General features: G+C 51.8%; 1 protein-coding gene across 1 annotated transcript in view; it reads left to right on the forward strand.

Annotated features, from left to right (window-relative positions):
- CLSTN2 (calsyntenin 2) overlaps positions 1–26,471 on the forward strand; it is a 503,103-nt gene extending 476,632 nt beyond the window's left edge. The window contains exons 10-17 of the mRNA XM_056121392.1: positions 10,285–10,451; positions 14,617–14,765; positions 18,412–18,632; positions 22,602–22,772; positions 23,284–23,429; positions 23,544–23,667; positions 24,652–24,836; positions 26,170–26,471. Of these exons, the coding sequence (XP_055977367.1) occupies positions 10,285–10,451; positions 14,617–14,765; positions 18,412–18,632; positions 22,602–22,772; positions 23,284–23,429; positions 23,544–23,667; positions 24,652–24,836; positions 26,170–26,376 (1,370 nt within the window). The 3' untranslated portion in view covers positions 26,377–26,471. The remainder of the gene's footprint in view (positions 1–10,284; positions 10,452–14,616; positions 14,766–18,411; positions 18,633–22,601; positions 22,773–23,283; positions 23,430–23,543; positions 23,668–24,651; positions 24,837–26,169) is intronic.
- Positions 26,472–26,692: the final 221 nt, after the last annotated feature.

Here is a 26,692-nt window from a genome sequence, read left to right on the forward strand (position 1 = left end):
ACTGTGGCCTGCCCATTTCTGTACCTAATGGGTGAAGAAACCACTTCCACAAACATTAAAAGTCATCCTTTCAGGAATTAGGATGACCTCAAGTCAGTGAGAATAGGTTAAGGTGTACCACCATGACAAGAAAGTCCCAAAGGTCAGTTACTTAAAATGTTTTCCATTCATAATTACTGAAAATTAACAGAGAGCTCTGAGTCTCAGATGCAAGCATTCCCAGTGGCCACGTTGCTGGATCCTGAGGAAGAGAACAAAGAAAGCATGGTGAATCTCATAACATTCAACACCTTCAGGCGACACCAATTATTTTTACTCACTTTGTATTGACCAAAGCTGGCATGTGGCAACACCTGATTCCAGCAGGACAGGGCCAGAAACCTGCCATGTTTCTGAGATGAAAGTGGAAAATAGGTTCTGAACAGCAGCAGAGTCCAAAGAGACTTGTTTAACTGTTCTTCCCATGTGAGAAAAAAACACTCATCTTCCCCTAAACAATCCCAAAGTGCCACAGTTACTGGTCCCAAATTCAATGGCCATGCTTCCTGGGACTCTCTTTATCAGGGTGAAAATGTAGGTGGTCTTTGCTGGGAATATCTGTTGCCTATTTTTAAAAAAATAGGAACTTTTGTGAAAGTGAAAAAAGTAAACAATTTGGATATTTGTAGGAAAGAAGTATTTGCCACTCATATAGCCAATGTTACACATATACATACATACACACACACATACACACACCGCAACATTGGAATGAGGAAAAATAATCATAATACTCACCCTCACAAGAGAAAGAATTTAAGAAGCACATCAGTCTGTGGTCCATAGCAATTCTGAAATTCCTCTGGGCAGCTGCTTCAAAAGAACCCCCAAGTTAGGGTGGGGATTGTTTTTTGTGGCCCTTGACCCCATTCCCCTGCTGCTGTTTCTATATTCATTGTCTCACAAGGTCCCACATAAAGAACTAAAGATAATATTTGACTCCATCCATAACATCTCTTATGTTGTTGAGATACTACCCAACCTCCTATTCATGGATTCTTTGAAAAAAGCACACTTAAGATTTTGAGCTTATTTAAGAGCTGTCACCGTCATTGTCCTCCCGTTGTTCATCGATTTGCTCGAGCGGGCCCGTAACATCTCCATCGTGAGACTTGTTGTTACTGTGCTTGGCATATTGAATGTGTCACGGGTAGCTTGCCAGGCTTTGGTGTGTGAGCGAGATACTCTGGTTAGCTTGCCGGGCTTTCCAAGAGGGGCGGAAGAATTGAACCCAGCTCAACCGGCCGGCTGCATGCAAGGCAAATGCCCTACTGCTGTGCTATCGCTATGCCACAAAAATGCTTTCAAACATTAAACCAAGTCAAGCATTTCTTTTCTAAGAATGTGGGAGAAAGAGTGAGGATCGGGGTGGAGTGCTTCTCTTTTTTTTCCAAAACACAAAAACAGCTCTTCCCTGGCGTTAGATGTGGTCGTGGTATTTCCTTTGGCTACTAACATGTCACTGGAAGTTTCTCTGGTGGGAATGAACTATGGGACGTCAAGGACTGCGTTCCATCCCATCCTGTTAGAACACACTGTTAGTCTCAACTTGCAGTTAAGGATACAGGACAACTACTGGAAGAGTGGGTGTGGGATATGAACTGGAATCAGATCGCACTCTCTCTGGGTCCTTGGAGATGTGCATGTTTCCCCTCAAAGTAATGCCAGGTCATTGGGAGATTTTTAACATAGGAGAAAACTCCTGAAAACTCGTTCAACTTGAGCTGTATGAAATGAGGAAGAAGAGGGGGAAAAAATGCTATGCTGGGGTAAGGAGATAGCACAGTGGTGGTATCCAGCACCATGTGGTTGCTTGAACCTCACCAATTGAAGCCCTGGAGGTTTTCAGTATTGCCAGGGTCGCTTGCATATCCCAGCACTGCATGCTCAAGGCCTTGCATTGAACTGGTTGACTGGTTGACCAAGAATTGCCTTGGGGTCCCTTTAGCCTTCTGAGCATCCCTTGGGAGGCCCAAATGAGAGAGAGAGAGAGAGAGAGAGAGAGAGAGAGAGAGTATATGACAGGATCTCTTCCCGTGTACATGCTCTGGAACACATGGGGAAGAGGTGGAGAAGAGCGCAAGACCAGGGAGCATGGCCCTGTCTTGTTAAGGAACTTAGATTTTCATGAGTACTTAATATCTTCTTTGCAGCCACACTTTTGTCTTGGGAAGACACATACACAGAGCCTGCAAAAGGACATGGCACTGCGAAATTAATAGCCCATGATGCAGTCCTTTCCTCAGCGAGCTTCTAAACCTTCGGAGGTCCACTTATATACATATTATAAGCCCACCGTGTGAACCTCTAATTGCCTTGGGGCCTGCAGTTGTGCGGAGCTGCTGGTATTGGTTGTTTTTTTTTCCAGGTACTTTTAAGGTTGGCAAGGGAACTGGCTCCTACTTGTAAAATTTCCAATCAGGTCTAACAAAGAGGAGAGAAAATAATTTGATAGCAGCTGCCCATGGGGTCCTCCGGGGAACTGGCTCCAGCCCCACTGCCAATCAGACTGCTGTGTCCTGTTAGTGAATCAAAAGCCAAAGTTGTCCGTGAAACTGCATTTTCATGGGTATTTTTCTACCAGTAATTAAAAAAAAAATATTGAGTCTTCATTTACACTTATGCAGCGTTGCCAGAACAGCCTGCGGCTTGAACACATCTTCCTGGCATAGAGCATTTGGTTTTTGCAGTCCAAATGGCCTCACGTCAAGGCAGATCCTTTCTTTCTCAGCGAGGCTGTGTACATCTGCTTGCCCTCATCTGGGTGCTGATGAAACATGCTCTGGGGATGAATCAGACCCTCTGGTGACCCAAGGCAGTCATGACTCAAAAACCACTGCCTTGAGACAAATTCTCTCCCTGCATCCAGGCCACAGGAGGAGACATTTCAAAATGTTGCTTTGTCCTTTCCCAGGTATTTTCTGCTTATCCCTTTTTCAGCAGTGAAATTTCAAGTCCTGTTATTTGTAAGTAGCAACAACAGGAGACCATGTATGCTTGGCCCTTGGATCTTCTAAACTGGAGTCCAGCAAGTTCTGTTCTGGGGAAGTTAGAAGGCCCTACTGGTTGCATTGTACTGAGCTCTGGGGCAGCCCCCAGCATTTTATTTTATTTTTTAAATTTTTATTAGTGAGACACCATGAGGTACAGTTGTAGACTTACAAATTTTTGTGCTTGGGTTTCAATTATACAGTGATCTAATACCCATGCCTCCACCAGTGCCCATTCTTCACCACCAATGATCCCAGTATCCCTCCCACCCCCCATCCTCCACCCCACCCTGCGTCTGTGGCAGGGCATACCCTTTTGTTCTCTCTCTCCTTTTGGGTGCTGTGGTTTGCAGAAGAGGAATTGAGTGGCAATCATGTTCAGTCTATAGTCTACTTTCAGCATGCATCTCCCATCCTGGGCGGATCATCCTAATACCCTTTATTTTGTGCTCCCTTCTCTATCTGAGCTGCCTTTACCCCTAGAGTGTGCGGCTGGCCTCCGAGCCATGAAGTAAACCTCCTGGTATTTATCTTGGCTATTCTTGGGTGTTAACCTCCTATTTTTGTTACTTTATGTTCCCCAGATGAATGCAATCTTTCTTTGTGTTACTTTATGTTCCCCAGATGAATGCAATCTTTTTTCTGACTCATTTCACTTAGCATGGTACTTTTCATGTAGTACCACTTGTATGTAAATTTCATGACTTCATCCTTTCTAACAGCTACATAGTACTCCATTGTGTAGATGTACCAAAGTTTCTTTAACCAGTCATCTGTTCTCGGGCACTCAGGTTTTTTCCAGATTTTAGCTATTGTAGAGTGCTGCAATGAACAAACAAGTGCAGATGTCACTTTGAGTATACTTTTTGCCTCTCAACAGCCAGCATCTTAAAGCAAGGTCACTACAGGTGACATTCCAGGATGCCTCTAACATTCTGCAGTACAAGCTGAACTCCTCAGTTCTCCCTGTTTGGTTTTCCCTCTTTCCCTTCCCTTTGCTGTGGCAGATGACACAAGCATTTGTGCCTGGGCTGTGGTTCTTGCACACTCTATGGCATGAGACGCTCACCAAGGGCCCCACACTTTAGCTGTTACAGTACCAGGATTACAAACAGTTGTGCTACTGGGTTCACCATTGGCATGTAGGGTGGTGCCAGGGCTCGAACTCTGGGCATCAGGCCTGCCGCATATGCAGTCTGCCCCCAAGCCGTGCTAGCACACACCCCTGCCCTTACCTACCGGCCTGACATCTGGACCCAAGTTCTCTCCACAGAGTAGCTGAGCAGGGTTAGGTTTAGGGTTGGGGTTCTTGACTCAACCCCTCCTCACTTACTCCTCCTCTTCCCTTCCTGGTGTCTATTTCCTGTTGACCGCTTCATCCATCCTCTGCTAGGGGTCTCCTCCTCTCATCAGGATCTTCCTAGACCTCCAGCTTTTCCTTCTCCTGACTTGGATGCCCCCTTTAAGCTCCTGACCTTAAACCTTCCCCACTACGTAACAAAGAAAGAGCTCTCAGAAGGTTGAGGTCTGAAGAGTTAGGGCTATTCAGGGGATCAGTAAAGAAAGGGCTTTGGGTGTGCTGAGACAAAGAACCCAGAAAGGAAGGACAGATTAGGCTTGAGGGTGGTATTGGGGAACTGGAGCCACAGGTGGTCCTGAGAGCTTGTTTCTGTGTCAGACACTAAATCCATGCCGACTGCCTGTGTTTAATAAGCTCGGTCTAATTTAGTACAAATTCTCTTAATAAAGTCTGTGTTGAAATGATGCTGCCTCCCTCGGGTCCTAGTGACTGAAAGATAGAGATGAGCACTAGCGCCATCAGCCTGGGGATCCAAGTGCCTTTCCATGGGGGCACTTCACAGTACCCCAGTCTCCAGCCTGCCCCTTCCCCAAGCAGGCCAAGGTCAATTTTAGGAATCTCCCTAACTCTCCCCAGCCCACACACCCCACAAACTACCATATCTCCCCACTGGAGAATCACCGTGGATGTTTGCTTACTGAAAACTCACTCTTGGAAATGGGCAAAATAAAGCAATCTGTTTGGCCTCCTTAATTCTTATTTCTCAATCTTATTCACCACCCTCCAGGACACATACACACTCTGCTCAGTGGAACCCACTTTCTATGATGAGTGTTCCAGGAGCACTCTGGGAAAATCTCATCGGAGTTATTAACACGTTGGCACCAGCCTGAACCACCGATGGCTCACTCTTGGATGGGGTGCTTTGGACACAAATTGCAGCTTTGGAGTAAGCGTGCTCACGTGGGTCCTCATTCCTCCCTAACCCCAAAGCTCCAGGAGGCCAGTAATCCTGTTGATTTAATTTCATCCCATTTCCTAGGCCGTTTTGAAGATGATTTACACCTCGTGTGCAGACACATGATAACTCAAGGGTGTCCTTCAGATGACCCCTGTTAAAATATCAAGGTCAGACTACTCCCTGGATTGCCAGGGCATGTTGGTTTAAGGAGGACACAGAGAACATCAGCTTCAACAGCAGCCATTTCCTGCCTGGAAATAAAGAGTAGGTGTGAGTGGAGCTCAACTCTGCACCTTGTTCTAAACATTAGTCTAAATGTTAGATTAATCAGGATATTTTATAAGGCTTGAAACAAAAACAAAAGCATCCCTCTAACATTTCTGGTTAGAGTAGAGGAGAGAAAGAGGCTGCTTGGAGGCAGAGAACTCACATGGTAACTAAGCATTCATTCTGGCTCTTGCTTCCTCCAGAACAGGCTGCGGAGTTGGCAGGCCTGTGCTGGGCCGTGCATATCTGCCTTCTCAGTTAGCGATGCTGTGGGGGAGGCCAAGGCAATGATCCCATTTTGCAGATTCAGAAACTAACCCTGATTCCCAAGAGTGCTGACTTGGCACCTAGATGTCCTACTTTTAATCACTGTCAGTGTCACTGCCCTCCCGTTGTTCAGTGATTTGCTCAAGCGGGCCCAGTAATGTCTCCATTCTGAGACTTGTTGTTACTATGTTTGGCATATAGAATACATCATGGGTAGCTTGCCAGGCTTTGCTGTGCGGGCGAGATACTCTCGGTACCTTGCTGGGCTCTCCGAGAGGGGCGGAGGAATTGAACCAGGCTCGGCAGGGCTGGCTGCGTACAAGGCAAATGCCCTACCGCTGTGCTATAATGCTGCTTTCATCTTTTAATCATATCACCTCGGCTTCTGGGGATATGGAAGACCAAGAAGATTCTGGAATCTGGGGTTGAATTATTGGCTCCACTCCTTTGGCATTTTTCCCCAAAGACAGGACCAAGTCTCAGAGATCTGTCCAGCTTGTGGACTCCTGGGTTAGAGCCAGTCTTTAAATACAGTATTTTGGGGCTGGAGCTATAGTACAGCAGGTAGGGTGTTTGCATTGTACGTGGTCAACCCGGGTTCGATCCTCAGTATTCATATGGTCCCTCAAGCACCATCAGGGATAATTCCTGAGTGCAAAGCCAGGAGTAACCCCTGGGCATTTCTGGGTGTGATCCAAAAAGCAAAAATATATATAAAATAAAATAAAAATAAATAAATACAGTCTCTTACCTCCGTGCTCCTCACATCTTCGGAGAACAAAAGGGGTGTCCTGGATGATCTTTGAGGATCTCCAAAATCCATGAACTTCCAGCCACCTGCAATTCATATGTTTTGCCCACTTAGAACATGCTATATAAATGTTTTGGGGAAAGGTTGGAGGAGTAGGTATGAGAAATCCAAAAGATTTTCTTAAGGAAACCAGCCAGTTCTGTGTCCTGAGCTGTCCTGCTGGCAGATTGTCCCTCCAGCCTGCAGCTGAGCCCCCCTGGCGGGGAAAAGAGGGGTGGTGTTGGGGGGGCACTGTGTGGAGACAAGTTTGATAACCGCAGCATGGGGGCTTCATTACACACTTCACTTAGTCTTCACGATTGTTGGCTATCTCCATCGCCGAAATGAGGAAGCAAGAGAAAGCCAGATTTCAGATGGTCCTTCCATTTGCATGGCTCAAAATTGAGACCCAACCAGCCATGAAATTGTGTTCATTGAGGGGCGTCCCCATCAACACCACGCACAGAACAGTAGCAGACTCTGGCGAGAGGGAATGAGGCTCCCCCGCTCCCTCCCAGGGTAGTGCTCACAGTGAATCACTGTGGGAGAGGCAGCGGGGAAAGAAGCCCAGGGCAGCCCCACACACTGGGCTAATGAGCCCAGCTCTGAGCTTGGACTCAGAGGCACATGGGTGTAGGGCTGGAGAGAGAGTCCAGCGGGCAGGGCACTTGTATTTCATGCACCTGACCCAGGTTCAATCTTCAGCACCCTATATGGGCCCCCCCCAGGTCCTGCTAGAAGTGATTCCTGAGCACAGAGCTGGGCTTAATCCCTGAGCACAGCAGTTGTGACACTCCCCAAGAAAAAAGCCATGTTTAGAGGGAGGGAGCCCCAAACCACCCACCCCCTTGGTGGAAAGGAAAGTGAGGGCGACTTAATTCCCAATGCAAACTCTGGCTTAGAGCACCACAGGCTCCACTGCACCGTGCTTGTCCAGTACCCCAGTGCTCAAGGGCACCCATGTTTTTGGCACACTTGGAAGAGGAGTTGCAGCTAAAGCCTTCCAGTATCCTCAGAACTTCAGTATTCCTGGACACTCTCCCCCAGCACGATATCCACCACAACCTGCCCCGTCTGTAGGGAACAGCCCAATTATTACCTCCCTAGGGAATTTCCTCAAAACCCACTGTGCCTCCTTTGCATTCCACTGTGGGCCAGGGGCTGGGAGTAGCCTGAGTTTGAAAGGAAGCGTCCCTCCTTTCCAGCCAGTGGCCAAGCAAGCTGCCCCCTTTGAAAACAAATGGCCACTGTTCAATAGAAGCTGGTGAAGAATGGATAGTCACAAAGAATCACTTTCCCGGCATCCACTCCAGCCCCATCTCCCTGAATCTGCTTCTGTGAGTTGGAAATAATTTCCTGTCCTTAGGGTGCCAGCCAATCCCAGGGAGGGTATCGAGGTGCTGTTAGGTGTTGGGGTGAACCGGGGAATGGGTTCAGCCCTTTCATGCTTCAGTCACTGATGCTCTCTGCAACCTGAACTCTCATGTTTCCTTGCCTGAGTTAAGCAAAGGCACCGCATATGGAGAACTTCTCCACGGACCTTCCATCTGCCCTGGTGACCAGAGTTGCAAGGTCAGCAGCCCCTTATAACCGCATCCCCTGCTGGGGATTAGCTCGGAAAACAGATGCCAGGTGCCCCAATCTCCTTTTTCTAGAGCTCAGCCACTCCTCATCACCGCCACCCCCCCCACACACACATGTACACATATACACACACGTTCATGCATACACACATATACACAAATACATGCATATATACACCAGTCTAGGGCATCATTCCCTGGTCTGTGGAACACAGGTTGTCTTCCTCCGTTTTGCCCCCTAAGCTGATCTGTACCCAGGTCTTTCCTACACTCCTGAGGATTAAGAAGCAGAACTGGGCGGGGGAAGGGTGGCGCTTGCCGATGTCCCTTCGAGCTCATCTCTCCACACACCCCTCCTGTGACTCACAGCACAGCCAGAGCCGGATGTGAACAGAAAGAATACCAGGAGGAAATGAAGGAGGAATAGAGGCTAAATAGCGATTGCTAATCAGCAGACCCACCTGCTAGGGATTTGGTGGAATGGCCTGTGGAAAGAGCCACAGAGTTAGAAGGACTCACCCAGGGGAGCAGGACGCCTGCCCCTCACCCCGGCCTGTCGGAGACATTCTCGCTGTCATGTGTTGGGAGAAGAGCATTTGCCGCCTTTGACTACCTCAGATGTGGCAGTTTAATCATACTTTATTTTCCTTTCCCCGTTTCTATACTTTATTCTCCAAGTATGAGCTCCTGGAAAGCACGGCCCACATCTGATAGTGAACAGACTCGCACAGAAGGCTGGGCAGACAAATCTTTTAAAATATACTTTAAAAAATGCGTGCCGATCTAGCCTCGGGAACTGGAGACCATGTTCGCAAACATTTAGAGCAAGTTCTTTGTGTGAGAAAGCAGGTTATGTGCCTTCTTAAAATAATGCATGAGCATGTTTGTGTCTCACTGTGAAGAGAGGAGCCATGTGGTGTAGGCAGACACCCGAGATGTGACACAGAAAGATATTTTTTCATGTATCCATTATCTCCAAGATTCCCGACTCATAGCACCCCTAGCGCCACTGTATTTCAGACGCGAGGCTGCGGCCTCCCATTGCAACATGCTAATTGAGTTGGTTTCCTGGAGCTGTGTCATTAATGAGGAAGGCACCACGGGCCTGGCATTCTTGAGTCCAGAATATAGGGCATCGCCTATCAAGAGAAAAGACAGCTCCAGAAAAACATCTTCATCGCCAAGAACGGCACGCAGTTTGCCATGTTAAGGATGAAGCAGCCGAGTGAGCAGTGGAGGGGGGCTAGATGTCAGACAGGGTGGCACCCCTCTTTGTTCAGGCGATAAGCATACCAGATATCACCCTTTAGGGTGCCCGCCCCAGCCAGGTGGGCTGATACTCTAGGGGTGAAGGAGCCCCAAGACACAACTCACAGCCCCTTTTCCAGGAAAAAAAAACTAACAAATACTCAGCACATCTCATCTCCAGAAATCAAAATTTAAACAACTAGGAAGTGTCCCCCAATTGGCACCCATCGCAACTACCACAGTGACCCTCTGGATCTTTCTAGCTCTAGGGGTACACTCCATCACTCCCTTTCACTGTGACCTTGGGTCTCTTCTTGAAACTTGAGCTTGTTCATTTGTCACTGTAAAAGAGTGAGGGTTTTTTTTATCACTCACACTCCAAGTTTGATAAAGATTCAATAAAATATGCCTGCTGAGAACTTCACACCTTCAGCTCATACAATTCACACCTGGTAAATGTCCCTTGTTGCTGTTGGCCCTGCAACTTTAAGGGAGATGGGGAAGCCAGGCAGGAAAGAGAGAACCTTCTGGATGCTCCCGAGAGTGACAGCTCCAGCCTTCAGGCCTGGGTTTCCACCTGGCACTAGGGGGCTTGAATCAATCAAGCTCTACCTGTTCAGATGTCCCAGCTGTACAAGGCAGGTGCAGCTCAGGGGACCAAGATGTTGGTGGCATGTGGCAGTCTGGGAGATCCTGGCCACTGTGCCCGCCCAGCATTGAGAGCTCCGGGTCAGGGGACAGTCACCAGGTCCGGGGCTCTCTAGCCAACAAATGGTGCCCTGAAGTGGTTTTCCAGCCCGCTTCCTGGTGGACAACTAACTGGGCATCTCTATCTTCAGGGGGGGAAGTGGCCAAGCCGAGGTTCGCACAGTTCTTCCACGGCAGCCTGGCCAGCCTCACCATCCGCCCAGGGAAGATGGACAGCCAGAAGGTGATCTCCTGCCTGCAGGCCTGCAAGGAAGGGCTGGACATTAACTCTCTGGAGAGCCTGGGCCAGGGAATCAAGGTAAGGAAGGGGCTGCCCCACGCCCCATCAGAGAGCCCAGAGCCAGGGCACCTGGGAAATGGGGGTGTGGCCCATCAATTCACATAGAAATGGGGCCCCAGCAAAGGTGCTGCCAAGGGGGCAGAGGTGACCGTGACAGGACACAGGACAGCAGCCTCTGCTCATTGACCTGCATGGGAGGCGGCTTGCTCTGCCATGTGTCCTACTGACACCGAAGTAACACGCGTTCAAATCCTGTTTGAGGGCTCGAGAGGTAGTCCAGCAGGTAAGGTGGTCGCCTTGCATGCAGCCCACCTGCTTTGATCCAGTCACCAAATATGCCCCTCCCCCCAAACATCACCAAGGGTGACCTTTGATCCCAGAACCAGGAACAGCACCTGAGCACTGCTGGGACTGTCTCCCAAGCAAACTCCCCAAACCAGTTTTGAATAAAAAGTTTGGACCCGGGGGCTGGAGCTATAGTACAGTGGGGAGGGCATTTGCCTTGCACGTGGCCGATCCAAGTTCAATCCCCAGCATCCCATATGGTCCCCCGAGTACTGCCAGGAGTAATTCCTGAATGCAGAGCCAGGAGGCCTGCTGTGCTTTGCTGGGTGTGACCAAAAAAAACAAAAAACAAAACAAAACAAAACAAAAGTTTGGACCATGCCAAATCAAGTTGAGAGGAAGTCAGCGGGAGTGGTGGCATTGGGGACGGCTCCCAGCCTGCTGTCTCCAGGGAGTCTGGGCCTCAGTAGACTTGTGCTAACTGCTTCCCTGATGTGAGTGTGGCATTTCTGGGCTCTGCACCCCCAGGCCCTGTTTCAGATGCCTGGTGGAGCAGTGTCCTGATCCCCTGTGTGCCTGAGTAGTTGAGCACCGGAAGCAAACGGATGCCTATGACTTATATAAAGGTCTGTAATGCACAGAGCCTGAATTTGGGCCCAGTCAGCCCTGATAGAAAGCACTGGAGCCCAGAGGAAATGCAGTTAGGGAGTGCTCCTTGGAGGAGGTGGCATCTGAGCAAAATGTCTTAGAGTCAACCAGGAAGAAAAGGGAAGGTAGGGAAGGAGCAGAGAGGGGAGGGGGAACTTGGGGCAGATCCAAGAGTTTGAACAGGGGATTGAGCAGCCCACAGCACCCAGGGGCCCCAAAGTCGGCACTACCAGTGCCCAAATCCAATAGAAAAGGGAGAGTGCGTGAGTGAGTGGACTGGTGGAAGCCCCCTCCTGAGACCTTTTCTCTCCCATTAGGTGTTTGTATTTTTTTCGTGCAGGTCCCAGGAAAGGGGAATATTGAGGGGCACCAGGCAAGGAAAGGATGGAGGGACTTGGAGGGAGAACAACTACAGATACGGTCAGGCTTTCCAGAACATTGGTGGGGTGTGTGTGCATGCTCTGAAGGTGGATCTCCAGGTGCTGGGGAACCATGGCCTCTGACCCGGAAAGGGGAAAGGCTGACCTGCCACAGCCTAGTCCCTGGCAGCTGGCCAGACCCACCGCTCCGTGCACCTTAGAGCAGAGTCCCCGAGCAGGAACACGCCAGGGGTAGTGTGTCCTGTTTGTAGCGTATGGTAAGCACCACGCTCCCCCCTTTCCCCAGTGATGCATGCGTGCATGCTCCTCGCCTCCTAGTCTGTCTGATTCTGGATTGTTCCTGAGCCTTGTTTGCCCCAGCTCTTCCTGGGCCGCCAGTTTCCAGAGAGCCAAACCACAGAACAAATCCCAAAAGCTGCACCTGGAAACTATGGGGTCTTCTTCGAACCACAAATGGTGGGTCAAAGCAATTTCTGCGCAGGTGGTCCATGCTTATGCAAAGGGCTGCCCTTAGGAGGGTGACAAGCTGGGAGCGGGGAGCTTGGGCCGGCATCTCAGCCCCATCCCTGCCAATAATCCATCCTAAGGACGCGGCTGGCAGGAACTGGAGCCCTCTGCCAGAAGTTAATGATAAGACGTACAATTTATGGTGCACCCACAGGGGCCGATTTGAAGTTCATTATCCCTACTCCTCCAAACAAATTAAATATTATGACCCCATTACAGAAATAAGGAGATTGGGGCTCGGGGACTTGTCCAACACACGCCAGTGCTCTTTCCTCCAGGCCCGCAACTCTACTCAGAGGTCTTCTTGAAAATCATCAGACGCAGGGGCCGGAGAGATAGGACCAGACTTCAAGGAGGTGCCTCCCGCACTCCTGCCCTGGGTTTCATGTCCAGCCCCACACGAGGTCCCTGAGGCCATCAGGCAGGTTCCCTGGGCACAGTACTAGGAGTGAGCCCCAAGCACTCCTGGTGTGGCCCCAGACCATACCCCCCCACACACAAAGCAAAGCCACACACAAAGCAAAGCAAATGACCAGGACTGTCATTCCCCTGCTCACCCCCCACCCATGTCTCATCTCACTTGTAAGCAATGACTCATTTTGTGCCGGTTCCTCGATTTGTCCCTCCCCTAGGACTGTCCAGTCCCGAGAAGTGACATTCTCCTGTGACTTAGGAAGCGGCCTATGTCTGTTCAGCCTCCCCTTTTTCTTTGGGTCCCCCCCACACACACCATCCCTGTTTCTGAAGGGTGACTAGTTTGCATGTCTGCACTCAGGAAGTGACTGATGGTGGTTGCTGACTGGTGACTTTAGCCACGTGTCCGAGGAACCCCCGTACTGATTCTTATAGCGTAATCCCTGCTGATCTGCACCCCAGAATGAGTGTGAGAGTGTGAGAAAGAGCCAGAGCATTGCCTTGAGGCTCCCCTAGGTTCAGAGCACAGTGAGGTGAGTATCCTGCCAGCCACCCTGGACATGGTCATCCTCTAAGCCCCAACTCCACCATAGGTCAAGGGCCCGTCTAGAGCACACAACTCTAGAGTCTGTTGAGATTTTGAGGTAAAAGACCTTCTCCTAGGGTCAGAGAGAGAATGTTAAGACACATGCTTTGCATGTAGGGGTTTTATTCTGAGTACCACACACAACCCTGAGTATTGCCAGGCATAGCCTGAGGTCCACAGACATGGCACGGTCAGCACCACTGGACTGAACACCATTGTGTCCTCAAGCTGTTTCATTGAACCCCAATCACAGGGAGGGGCACAGGGCCTCCTGAGCACCTCTTGGAAAGCCCCCAACCCCAGAAAGAGAACCATTCCCGAAAGCATGAGCTTCTTGCTCGAATTCCCAGCAGCAGGGACTTGGGCTACAGCTGTGAAATGCAATGTACACTGCTCTTTGACCCGCACGCATGAGATTACTCACGGTGGCATTATGTGTAAGAGGAGGATCATAACCCCAATGTTCATAGAAGACTGGTTAAATAAATTCTAATCCATATGGAAGAAGATTATACAGCTGCAAAAAAATTAATTGAAGAAAATTTTGATGTATTAATCTAGCAATATCTCCAAAATAGGAGTTAAGTAGGAAGAGTGGAGTGCAGTATTGGTGGCAATAAGCCACCTGTGGTGTAAGAAAGGAGAAAAATTTAATCTATATTAATAAATCCTTTTTCCCCATTTTTTTAAATGGAATCACCATGAGATACAGTTATGGCAGGCACTTTTCTTTTCTTTCTCTCTCTCTCTCTCTCTCTCTCTCTCTCTCTCTCTCTCTCTCTCCTCTCCTTTTGGGCATTACTGTTTATAATACAAGTACTGGGAGGTTATCATATTTGTCCCTTTACCTCCTTTTAGCACTCAGATCTTGATCAAAGTTCCAGCTATCTTTGTCATAGTGGTCCCTTTTCTATCCTAGCTGCCTCCCCACCACCACCAACACCACCAGGAAAAATGAAGTCATAAAATTTGCGTCTAAACGCATGGACATGTAGAGTATCATCCTTCATGCTGAGTGAAATGTGTCAGAGGGAGAGGGTCAGGCGTAGAATGATCAAATTCATCTGTGGGATATAAAAAGAACATAGGATGAGAGCAATACCCAAGGACGACAGCCATAAAGGCCAGAAGAAATGGTCCATGGTTGGAAGCGATTCATCAATTCTTAAGAACTTTGGGCCAGAAGGATAGTACAGTGGGTAAGGCACTTGCCTTGCATGCAGCCAACCTGGGTTCCATCCCTGGCACTGCATAAGGTCTCCCGAGCACAACGCCTGAGCACAGAGCCAGGAGTAAGCCCAGAACACTGCCAGGTATGGCCCCCAAAGCAAAATTCTAATTCTCTGCCGCTTCTGTCTTCCAGTACCACTTCAACCCCTCGCAGTCCGTGCTGGTGATGGAGGGGGACGATATAGGGAACATCAACCGCGCCCTGCAGAAGGTCTCCTACATCAACTCCAGGCAGTTCCCCACGGCGGGGGTGCGGCGCCTCAGAGTCTCTTCCAAAGTGCAGTGAGTGGACGTGGCGGTCAGCCTGGGGCTCCCCCGGAGCAGCAGGGCTTAGCTGAGGTCCTGGGAAAGGCCTCTCAGCCCCACAGCAGAGCTGCTCCTCCGTGTTCATAAAGACAGTCATAAAGACGGTTTGGCAGGGCCAGGGCATTTCCTCAGCCGCATCTGTGGCTGCTCAGAGCTGGCTGTAGGGGGTGGTGGATAGGATCCAGGGCCCGGCTCTGAGAAGGCACTTAGCAAGTGTTTCTTAAGGAAATAGCCCTGGATGGGTCCAGAACTGGAACCCGGGTCAGCCACGTGCAGGGCAAGTGCCTCAACCCATTCTATCTCTCCAGCCCCAGCAAAGGGTCCCAGCTTTGCAGAACTCTTCAGTCCCATGGGGATGCAAGACACTTCCTGTTCCCAGGGTCAGTATTCAGAAACTTTTGTTGAAGCTGTGAAGATCTCCTTTCCTGCTCCCGTCAAATCGCTGTCGGCCACAGAAGACCCCTGGGAGGGTGGGCACCCTGGAGGCCTCCGGGAAAGCAGTGGGAGATGGAAGGGGAGTCTCCCAGACTCGGCACTGGAGAAGATCCAGAAAGGCAGGGACAGGGCGGGAAAGATGTCTGCTCAGGGCCCCGAGGCCGGGGGCAAGATAAACACAGGCAGGGCTCACGCCAGTGGCTCTAGACGCCTACACCTTCACATACCTGCACACACCTGCACACACCTGCATACACATGCATACACATGCACACCTCCACACACCTTCACACCTCCACAAACCCCTCACACCTGCATACACATTCACACCTCCACATACCTTCACACCTTCACATACCTTCACACTCCACACACCTCCACACATCTGCATACACGTGCATTCCTTCATACACCTGTATACACATGCATACCTCCTCACACCTTCAGACCTCCACACACCTACATACACATGCACACCTCCACATACCTGCACATCTATACACCTGCAAACAAGCACATCTGTGTACCTGCACACACATGCACATACCTGAAGACCTATACACACATGCACAGCTCCAAACACCAGGACACACATGCACATCTGTACACCTGCACACACTTCCCACCTGCACACACCTGCAACCCTTATGCACCTCCACGTGCAAATACACTACACACATATGCACACCTCCACACACTATTATACACCTCCACATACTTCCACACACCTGCACAAATCACACCTATGGACATGTGCTTCACATGCCTGCACACACTTCCACACATATGTACATCTCCACATACCTGCACACCTCTATACACCTCCACACTTCCACACTTCCACACATCTCCACATACCTCCACACACCTGCACACTACACACCTGCACACAACCACACACCTCCACTCACGTCCACTCACCTCCACACATCTACACACCTTCACTCCCCTCAGCACTTCCATACAAATGCACATCTCTACACCCCTCTACACTGGGATGAGGGCCAGGGGTAGCTCTTCCTGGTCAGTGAAAAAGAGGGGACATGAGGAGAAGCCCTCAATCCTCATCAGTCACCCCAGGAAGACAGAGTATGCCATCCTTAATGGATTTGTGAGAACAACTTTCACAGAAGTGGGTTCATTTAGAAACCGAATAAGCCCCTAAGCTGTGTGGGAATTGAACATGGCCACCACAGGGCTAAGTGCTCGAGTGTAATGGTAGGAACTGTTCATTCTTGCTCTCCTTTCAATCATCTCATTGAGTTCATGCATTTGTCTTCTTTCCAAAAGAGACTTTCTTGTTGAGAACAGTGTTGCAACAGAGAACCTGGACTTTCCTCAGACACCTGCACCCCTCAGCCTCCCTGGCTGCTCACAGCTGGCTGCCCCAGTGAAGCTGAGCTCAGTGCATCCTTCACTGCATTTTTTTCCTTCTAAAGTACCATCCCTGGTCTTGCCTCTGCCTTCAGGTTCCTCCTCCTGATGCATTAGACCACCCTGGCTGCAACCTGGGTGTTTTGTGTACATTGTGTGTGTGTTTATTGGCCTTGTTAGTCACAAGAGATCCTGAGGACTATCTGGAGGCTGTCTTGCCGAGGGAGCTGGTGGGTTGTTTCTCTCAGGACTATCTGGGGGTTCTAGAAGGTCCAGGGCTATTTCCATCCCCTCCAATCGAAGGTGCATACTGTGGACCAAACTCCCAGCTCTTTGCTTTGGACTTGAGGTACTTTTCCCTTCTGGAAAGCCACGCTCTCCAACCCTTCCCAGGCACCCTGTAATCTGGGCACATTTTTTATTACTTTGATTCCATTGAAGATGAATTAAAATAAATCTGTAAAGAGAGAGAAGCAGAATATGGAACAACCAGTCAGTGTCCAGCTCTCAGGTCAGGTAGTCAGGGATTCTTTGTAAATTATGGGGTGCAGCTGAGGAGAATCTGAGGGTACACAGAGCAGACAACACTGGAAGCAGAAGCCTGCCCCATAGAAGAGGATGAAGTGACTCAAAATAGGGTCACCTAGATCAGTGTTCCTCACTCAGGGATCATGTGACTCCCCTTTTGTCCCCTCTGGGATATTCCAAGGGGGCCACAGGTGAGAATCAAATAAATAGGGGCCCACAGCATGAAATTTGGGTACCCATGAGCAGGATCATGGAGGGTGGATTATAGGAAGGAAACAAGATGGAAAGCGGGTCATAGTCAGAAAAATGGTGAGAAATATTGACCCAGAGGACCCTTTCTTTAGGAGCTTTCCTGAGACGCTGGGTGAGGCTGCCCAAAATTCCCCACCTGGGCTCTGGGCTCCCCATGTATGCTGAGGTCTGGTCTGAGGCTGGGATGTGCACAGCATTGAATACTGTGGACTAGAACGCTGACTGCCAAGTCTGAAGAGAGCAGCTGAGGAGAATCTGAGGGTACACAGCTGAGAAGAGTCAGAGGCGAGAGTAGCTAGGGAGAATCTGAGGAGAGCTCAACTAAGGAGTCTGGAGAGAGAGTAGCTGAGGAGAGACTGAGGAGAACACTGCTACACTTGCTCCTTGAGCAGCCTTTGATCAGGCTCTGTCAGACCTTCACTAAGTCCCAAGAGCTGCCTCTTGCTCTCCCTATTGGATTTTAGGAGACACAGAGCATCCCTGGAGTTCAGCCCCTTGCTCAGAGTCCCCCCACTGAGAGCAGCCAAGTCAGGACAGGGCCTTTTGTTCTGAGTGAGCCCCAGGCCCTGCTCCATGCCATCCTTGTAGCGCTGGTGACAGCTGGTGACAGGCTGTCTCCAGAGCTGGTGGGGTAAACCAGAAAGGGTCAAGCTTAGATCTGAGGTGCCACTGAGGAGCATGTCTGCCACCAAACAGACAGTAATTTGCTTACCAAATACTAATGCTCTAACAAGCAGTTACGATCTAATTAAAGTTGCCAGTGATTGCTCTGTTAAGGGATAATTAAAGGTTTAATGGTTACTTGCTGGTATAGAAAATTCCCATTTGTTCCAGGGGCCCATTCCTTCCAGGCCCTCGATTTCGGGTTGTTTTGCCTCTGTGTGGCTCTGACAGGGAATGACAGTTGACATCCTCGGAACACGCTCAGGCAGGAGGCAGGCTGGGGACCAGGATGAGAGAAGACACCTGGGACAGGTGCGGGGGTCCCAACACTGGCTGATTCCCCAGCGCCCTGACGGCAGCTGTTTCCCAGGTGCTTCGGGGAGGACGTGTGCATCAGCATCCCTGACGTGGACGCCTTCGTGATGGTGCTGCAGGCCATGGAACCCCAGATCACCCTCCGCGGCACTGAGCACCTCTGGAGGCCCGCCGCCCAGTTTGAAAGCGCCAGAGGAGTGGTTCTCTTCCCCGACCTCAAGATCCTGAGCACCTTGTCCAGAGCCGAGGCCCCGGGAGACTCACAGCAAACCACAGGTACGGGTGCCTGTGGGTGAAGACAGGGTGCGGGTGGGGAGCTACTGTCCCCACCAGTGTTGTCCCTGAGCCCCTTAATGGGGGATGCATGTTGACAGCAGACAAACCTGGGAGCAGGAGAGGACATGGTTTAGCCAACTGTGGTATACTCGATACTGATGATGCTGGCGGCCAGGCAGGAGTGCTAAGTGATCTTATTCAACAGAAAGAGGTGCCCTAGAAGAGGGGACAAGTCTTAATGCCTGGCACCAGAGTAGCCCTAGAAGCTCCAGAGCCCTCCAAGATGGCCCTGCTGGTCACCAGCACCATAGACACCAAGCAACCCCCGAATTCTCGGGCCCTAACCCACTAGCCCAGTTGGTCAAATATTGATTGCCGGAAATGTTCTCAGCCCCCTGAGCACTGCTTGAGATCCCCCCTTTCCGGCCCCAATTTAAAAAAAAAAACTAAAGAATAAGAAGAAAAAGTATATAAGCATACTGAAGAATTATGAGTATCGGGGCTAGAGCGATAGCACAGCAAGTAGGGAGTTTGCCTCACACGCGGCTTACCCGGGTTAGATTCCTAGTATCCCTTATGGTCCCCAAGCACTGTCAGGAGTAATTCCTGAGTGTATGAGCCAGGAGTAACCCCTGAGCATCAACAGGTGTGACCCAAAAAGAAAAAAAAAGAACTATGAGTATCTACAGAGAGAGTGAGCTGGGCCAGGTAAAGAAATAAAGCATCACTCAGGATGAGAGATGCATGCTGAAAGTAGACTATAGACCGAACATGATGGCCACTCAATACTCCTATTGCAAACCCTAAAGTAAAGAGTGAGCAAAAGGGAATGCCCTGCCAAAGAGGTGGGGTGGGGGGTGGAGGGGATGGGTTGTGGGGGTGGGAGGGCTACTAGGATCATTGGTGGTAGAGAATGGGCACTGGTGGAGGGATGGGTACTCGATCATTGTATAACTGAAACCCAAGCACGAAAGTTTGTAAGTCTACACTTACCTCATGGTGTTTCATTAATAAAAAAAATAAAGACAAACAAATAAAATTATGGGGGAAAATTGATATATAAAGTACTGACAGTGGTGGTGAAACTACTGCTGGAACATAGTATGCCTAAAACTCAACTATTAATAATAAGAATCACAGTGTTTTGATAAAAAATATTTTAAGAAAGAAAGAAAGAAAGAAAGAAAGAAAGAAAGAAAGCATCGCAAAATGCGGCGCAGGGAATGGGTCTCATCCCCACCACAGAGTCCAGTAAGAAGCAGAAGCAGAGCCGTTTGCTTGGCTCCCTCTTCACTTGCCTGCAACAGCAAACTGCTGGCTGGTGAGCCTGTGTTATTTTGCTAATCAAAGAAGCAGCAACAGCAGCAGCACAAAGAAAGATAGTGACTACTACATGATAATGCCTCGTAAAAATCAGGTCTTGTTCAGCAGTATTACCCTAAACTCCCAGGAAGCTCCGACGTTATTATTTGCCATGGATTCATTATTGAAAGGGCTGTTCAAGGCTAGAGGAGGCGTTGGAATCATCTGCGGGGAGAAGCAGCTCTTGGAGGCACAGAGAGCAACAGTGTGTGCTGGGGGAGGGGGTGGACCCTAGATCTAATGTGGAAATAGAGTACGAAACGAACCCCAGATCTAGGGTGGAAATACAAGTCTTGGCCGCCTCCTACAGGACTCGACTTCCAGCTCTCCTGCTCCCAGAACAGCCTCTAATGATATGCTGGTACCGAGTGACTGCTTCTAAAACAGTCAGAATTGCCCATTGCCTTTAGCACTCCTGGTCCCTGGGCAAGGCAGTCCCATCTCTGAACTCCAGAAACGTGCTGTTTGCCCACCTGCCTGGAAGGTCATTTCCTTGACTGCAAAGGTGCCTTAGCTCAGCAAGTCTTCCCTCTCTGCTCCTTCATGGCTAAAATCAGAGAGAGAGGGGCTGGAGCGATAGCACAGTGGGTAGAGTGCTTGCCTTGCACACGGCCGACCCTGGTTCGATTCCCAGCATCCCATATGGTCCCCCGAGTACCGCCAAGAGTAATTCCTAAGTGCATGAGCCAGGAGTAATCCCTGTGCAATGCCGGGTGTGACCAAAAAGCAAAAAATAAATAAAACAAAATCAGAGAAAGGGAAGGGGTCTCCAGGACAGACCCCAGCAGCAGGGAGCACGAGGAGGGAGCAGTGATCTGGGTCTATAGCTCCATTGGTAGGAGGTGAGTGCAGGGATCATCAAACCTGCTGCTTGAATAATCACTCTCAAGTGCTTTGAACAGAGGCTAGTGGCATCTGCCTTCTGCTGCCACTCTAGCCTGCCACTCTGGCCATCTCTGCCCCATTGGCCCACTGGCTCTTCGTTCTTCTTTGTTACCGGGTGTTAGGGGTACGGAATGGTGGAGGGGGCCTTCCTGAGACCCCTCTTCCATTCTTGGGGTCTCCCATGCCATGGAAGAGGATTTCACACCGCACACATCTTCAGTGACACGAGAAAACGTTTATTAGAGGAAGCAGAAGTGGGATGGAAAGCAAAATCGGAAGCTGGGAGGAAATCAGTGCTGGGATTCTTGTTAGGGTCCAACCGCTGAGGTGGGCTACTCATGGGCGGGGGCAGGCACTTCTGAGAAATCAGGGACCCACTGCTTTTTGGTCCTATGCTCTGCCCCCAGGTGTCCTGGCTTGAGTTTGTCATTTGGCATCACAGCAAGACGGCCTTGGGGCCACTTAGAGGAGGGAACTGGTTTCAGCAGGCGTGGGTGCCACTGTGCCACTGTGAAACCATCATTCCCCGACCTACACGACTCCCTCCTGGCCTCTGTCCTTCTGCCCCTTCCCTTCCCCTCTCTCCCCTCTCCTGTGCTCTGCTCTTCCCTGCCACTGTGAGGAAGTGTCCCTCCTGTTCCCTATGATTGCTGATACACATCTCAATCTTAAGAAGCCCTTCCTGGGGCCGGAGTGATAGCACAGCAGATAGGGCGTTTGCCTTGCACGTGGCTGACCCAGGTTCAATTCTCAGCATCCCATATGGTCCCCCAAGCACCGCCAGGAGGAATTCCTGAGTGCAGAGCCAGGAGTCACCCCAGAGCATCACTGGGTGTGACCCCAAAAGCAAAAAATAAAAAAGAATTTTTAAAAAAGAAGCCCTTCCTTGAAAGTATCTCTCCCTCTCACACACACCCTGTCCCTACTCACCCCAACATCTGGTGCTTCTCTCTGACCCACCATGCATGGGTGCTAACGGTTTGTGAATCCAGACATGTGGCCAACTCACTGAGCCAACTCAACTCCCTAGCACGGTGCACCCCTTGGGCACAGTGGGAGCTGAGGAAGGTGTAGAGGAAAGCTCCAGAGCAGAGAAGGAGGTGGAAGCGTGTGCCCCCTGCCTGTCTTCCTGAGTGAAGAACCCCAGAAACCCCCACCTGAGAGGAAGCGGGAACAGCCTCCTTGGAAACCAGGAGCTGGCCAGCTGCAGAGCCCCACGCACCTATGAGCAGTGGCCAACCTGGTCACCTCTAAATGTGCTTCTGGACTTTGGCCAGTGAAACAAGAAACCAGCGAGACCAACAGGCTTAAAAGCAAAGCCTGTAGAATTATTCATGAGCTCTGTCTAGCAAGAGCAAAAGACACTTAGGGTATCCCTGGAAATTCTAATAGAGTAAAATCATTCTTGAAAATAATTCATCTTTTGGAAACCCTTCTTTTTAGTTTCGATTTCCATAACTGTGTTAGAAAGGACACAATCGGTTCATCCACTTTTTAATAGATATACTACTCAGATTTACCTCTTGTGTTCACACCCTTCACATCAAGCGAGGCCTCCCCACCGAGGGGGGGGGGCTGTCTGAGGGGGATTCCCCACCGGAGCAGGGGAGCTGTGTGAGGTCCTGCAGCTATCCTTCCAGACCTGGCCTGACTCTGACCTCTCAGGGCTGCGTCTGAGCAATCCTCAGCCCCGCATTTCCCAGGCATCTTCTCTGTTCACAGCCCCCAAATCACCCTTCCTAGAAGAAATGCTTCACAACTTAGACTTCTGTGACATTCTGGTGCTGGGAGGGGACTTGGACCCGAGACAGGAGTGCTTGGAGCTCAACCACAGCGAACTCCACCAACGCCACCTGGATGCCACCAACTCCAGCGCGGGCTACTCCATATATGGTAAGGCCCAGCACCCTCATCCAGGTCAGCTGGGCCTGGAGCCGGGAGCGGGAGGGCAGAGAGGGCCCCTGGACCACCCACCTCTCGCCCCTTTCATGGGGCATTCTGCTCCAACATTTTGAGGCGCTGGCCTTGTCCTGCTCCTGGGGAAATGTCCAAACTCAGGTGAGTGCCTTCTCTCAGTCCCTGTGAACTCAGAAAGCGTCAGAGCAACATTTGGAAGATTCAGGCCAAACATCTGGATTCATGTAAAAATTAAAAAGCCCTGGGTATCTTCTGCACACTGTCAGACCTAAACATCTCAAGCTCGGAAATCTGAGATGGGTTCAGGAGATTTGCCTGCCACTGCCACCTCCTCCTCCTCCTCCTCCTCCTCCTCCTCCTCCTCCTGCTCCTCCTCCTCCTGCTCCTCCTCCTCCTCCTCCTCCCCCTCCTCCTCTTCCTCCTCCTCCTCTTTCCTCCTCCTCCCTCTCTCTCCCTCGCCACTGACAGGTGTGCTGTCTTGGCACAGGTGTAGGCTCCATGAGCCGCTATGAGCAGGTCCTGCACCATATCCGTTATCGTCACTGGCGTCCGGCATCCCTAGAGACCCGGAGGTTCCGGATCAAGTGCTCAGAACTCAACGGACGCTACACCAGCAATGAGTTCAACCTGGAGGTGAGGAACACTGTCTTTGGAGGGGAGGGGGAGGAGCAGGTGCACCCACCCACTTGGGGGCTGGCCACTGCCGGCCGCCTGCCTCTCCAGGGATACCCCGCCTGGCTCTTCCAGGTCAGTGTGCTACATGAGGCCCGTGTGGCCAGCGAGGAGCATGTCAACCACCTGATCGTGCAACCGCCATTCCTGCAGTCCGTCCACCACCCTGAGACCCAGATCAGCATCCGGCGTGGGTCAGGTAGGTCACCTGGGAGATGGGTCCTCGGGAGCTGGGGGTTCAACACCACCCAGAGAGGGTACAGCAATCAACAAGTGGGATGTTTGCTTTGCATTGGGCAACTGGGGTTCAATCCCCAGCACCCCTTATGAGCCCCACCAGGAGCACAGAGCAGGGATATTCCCTGAGCCCTGCCAGGTGTGGCTCAGAAACAAAAGAACAATCAACAGCATCCAGTAGGGGCTGGAGTCATAGCACAGCGGGTGGAGTACTTGCTTTGCATGTGGCCGACCCGTGTTCCATCCCCAGCATCCCATAGAGTCCCCAAGCAATGACAGGAGTGATTTCTGAGTGCAGATCCAGGAGTAATCTCTGAGAATTGGTGGGTGTGACCCCCCCAAAAAGCCAAAAACTTAAATTAAATTTAAAAAATAAAAACATCCACTAAAGGGCGAGCAGCCCAGCCCTGGGGGGTCAGGACAGAGGGAGGCCCTGGGAAAGCTAGGGGCTCCTGTCCTGAGGGGTAGGGGGGAGGAGAGTCCAATAAGCAGGAAGCTGCACACAGGACCTAAGACAGGCTGTTCTGATCCCAGATCACACCTCCCCTGCCCTTACCTGCTACTGCCCCCACAACCCCAGCTCTTAGCTGCCCGACTCGACGAGCCACATGGCAGGGAGGGGCTGGGGCCTGTGCTGACTGCAGAACCCACAGAAGGCTCCAGTGAGGTCCACGCATGCTTCTGGCCCAGCCTGGTCCTGCTGTCTAGCTGAGGTGTCCCTGGTCACTGTGTCTGTCCCTGCTGAGCCCCCGTAAGGCCAGGCTCCCCCTGGAGGCCCACCTCTGGCAAGAGGGACGCCGCAGGAGGTACCCTTAATGAGTGCCGTCCACACGCCATGCAGACGCATCACTGCCTCCTCGGACTGAGGATGCAGGCGTTTTCCTCTGGGGGAAGCTCCCAGCGGGCGTTTGGTTCCACTGCAATGGGGCTTCCCCCCTCACCCCAGTGGTCCCCAGCATCGCCACGGTGGTCATCATCATCTCCGTCTGCATGCTCGTGTTCGTCGTGGCCATGGGCGTGTACCGGGTCCGCATAGCCCACCAGCACTTCACCCAGGAGAGCGAGGCGGCCAAGGAGGCCGAGATGGACTGGGACGACTCAGCGCTCACCATCACCGTCAACCCCATGGAGGTGAGGGTCCCTGCTCTACTGTTCCCGGAGCCCCCACAGCCCTCTGCTGGCCCCTGCACCCCACCGCTCCTGCACCCACTTGCCCTTTCCAAAAGTGTGACCTGTTCTCTCCCCACCCACAGAACCAGAGACTTCCAGGCAAACTGCTGGGGTGAGGGGCGGGGCCCCTTCCCCCCCGCCCCCCCCCCCCCACGCCCTGCGACTCCAGCTCTGAGCGCCCTGTCACTTAGCTGCGGTGTTGTATCAGTGCAGCCATCCATGGCGGGGATGGGTTGGGTCCCCTGTGCTGGCTGCAGAGCCAACGGAAGGCTCCAGTGAGCTTCAAGCAAAACCCACCAGTGGTACCTGGCACTTATCAAAGCCCCAATATACCCAGGGGGATCCCTCTGCACCCCCTCTTTTAATCTGCCCAGGAGGCTGGGAAGGAGGTTTCACAGTCCTTAACAGAGGAAGGGTGCCAGACCCCTCCTCGGACCCATGAACAGGAGGGAAGCCCCTTCCTGGGCACCTGCAGTCTGTCCCTGGCTGCCTACTCAGGGTGGTGTTGTCTGAGGGAGGAAGCAAGCAGTTGGGAGGGGGTTGCAAGGATGGGTGGGTGGGGGTCACTGAGACCAACGGGGCACCCAGCCGGGTCCCTGGAATCTGCTCTGAGAGTCTCCCATGCCCAAGCATGCCATGCTGTGGGGTCTTCCCAGCAGGGGGACCAAGCCCACCACTGAGAGGGTCCCAGCCCAGTGGGCCACCAAGATGTGGGAGCCAGACCTCCAGAGCCAGGCAAGAAGTGCCTCAGGCCTAGGAGCCCAGGCTGGGGCCACATCCACTCTCCCCAAGTGGCCCCAAGACTGGGGGGGGGGGGGGCGAAGAGGTGTAGTCAGGCATGGCTTGGCGCCCTGGCTCAGACCATTCCAGAAACAGGCCTTGGCTGGAGTCCCCAAAAGAGGGAACTGACCAGGGTGGGGTTGAAGGGCTGGAGGGGAGTGGGGTAGGCAGGGCCAGCAAGAGTGGAGATCTGGCACCCCAAAGCAAGCACTTGGGGCCCTCTCGTGTCCTACCCTCACTGAAAGGGGGACACACTCCCCCCTGAGAAGTCAGGGTCTAAGGCTCCAGAAGGGCAGACAGGGGCACCCACAGCCTGCAGCCCCCACTCTGGAATCCCACCCAACCCTCAGGTTGACTTGCCCCAGAAGCCCCTCTCCTCGTCCCCCCACCCCGTCCTGACCCACAGCTCAGTCCTCAAGGGAAAGGAACCCCCTTAGTGGGGAGACGACCCCCAGCTCTCTTGGGGCCTCCCTCCGGGCCCTGAAGCCACCTCCCTGTGTCCCCCAACTCCCAGAAGCACCAGGAGCCCACGCGAGGGGAAGAGGAGACGGAGGACGACGAGGAGGAGGAAGCCGAGGAAGGCGTGAGCTCCAGCAGCAGCAGCGACTCCTATGACAGCGAGGAGGAGGTGGAGGAGGCCGGGCTGGGCAGGGGCAGGGGCGGGCAGGGCACAGCCAGGCAAGCCCAGCTGGAGTGGGATGACTCCACCCTCCCCTACTAGCGCGGCCCCGCCCCTTTTGTAAGCCCACCCCCTTGTCTGCCTGAGCCTATCACATGTCGCCTCTAATTTCCCAGCGGGGGTGGGGCAAGCCTCCCTGGACCAGACCGCCCCTCAACCTTGGCCTCTCCTGTGTCCCAGTCCTGGGGCCTGTCCAGGAAGCCAGCAACCTGCTCCTGGGCATCCCCCGGAGGACTTTGTCTCCTGCTCTGGGCTCACTCCACGTCCAGGTCCAGGATCTGCAGAGCTGGGCTTTGGCTCTTCCCTGCGGGGGGACAAGCTCAGTCTCTGTGGCTCACCTTGCCTCGGCCCCACCCCA

The sequence above is a fragment of the Sorex fumeus genome, unplaced genomic scaffold (assembly GCF_029834395.1).
Source record: "Sorex fumeus unplaced genomic scaffold, SorFum_2.1 ptg000044l, whole genome shotgun sequence".
Classification (NCBI taxonomy): domain Eukaryota; kingdom Metazoa; phylum Chordata; class Mammalia; order Eulipotyphla; family Soricidae; genus Sorex; species Sorex fumeus.